Genomic DNA, 376 nt, shown 5'->3' on the forward strand with positions numbered 1-376 from the left:
TGGAGTCTCTAAATCTTGTTAAAAGCGACAATGTCAACACTTTGGATGTACTCATTGTTAGGTTCTGAAGTGAGATGGTCTTCAATGAGGTTGTCCACAGACACAAGGTCATCAACAATGGTCATCATAATTGTGAGTTTCTTTATCCCGTAACCAACAGGTACCAATTTCGCTGCAACATCAAAGCAAAAACAAATGAAGCACTTTTGTGAAGAAAGACAAATTTAGATTTAGATTGAACTTCTTTGACTTACAGGCTCCCCATGTAAGACCCGGCATCTGAACACTACGAACAGCTTCTTCTAGTTTCTTCATATCGGTTTCATCATCCCATGGCTTTACTTCCAGAAGCACAGAAGACTTTCCACCTAACCAA

At 39.6% G+C, this 376-nt stretch overlaps 1 protein-coding gene across 1 annotated transcript; it reads right to left on the minus strand.

Annotated features, from left to right (window-relative positions):
* Positions 1-6: 6 nt before the first annotated feature.
* Positions 7-365, minus strand: LOC104775260 (elongation factor 1-beta 1). Its single transcript, XM_010499439.2, has 2 exons — positions 255-365; positions 7-172 (listed from the first exon to the last, which is right to left on the minus strand). Exons 1-2 carry the CDS (start codon positions 313-315, stop codon positions 9-11), a joined length of 225 nt encoding a protein of 74 aa, XP_010497741.2. The 5' UTR covers positions 316-365; the 3' UTR covers positions 7-8.
* Between the last annotated feature and the right edge of the window lie 11 nt (positions 366-376).

The sequence above is a fragment of the Camelina sativa genome, unplaced genomic scaffold (assembly GCF_000633955.1).
Source record: "Camelina sativa cultivar DH55 unplaced genomic scaffold, Cs unpScaffold11058, whole genome shotgun sequence".
NCBI classification, from domain to species: Eukaryota; Viridiplantae; Streptophyta; class Magnoliopsida; order Brassicales; family Brassicaceae; genus Camelina; species Camelina sativa.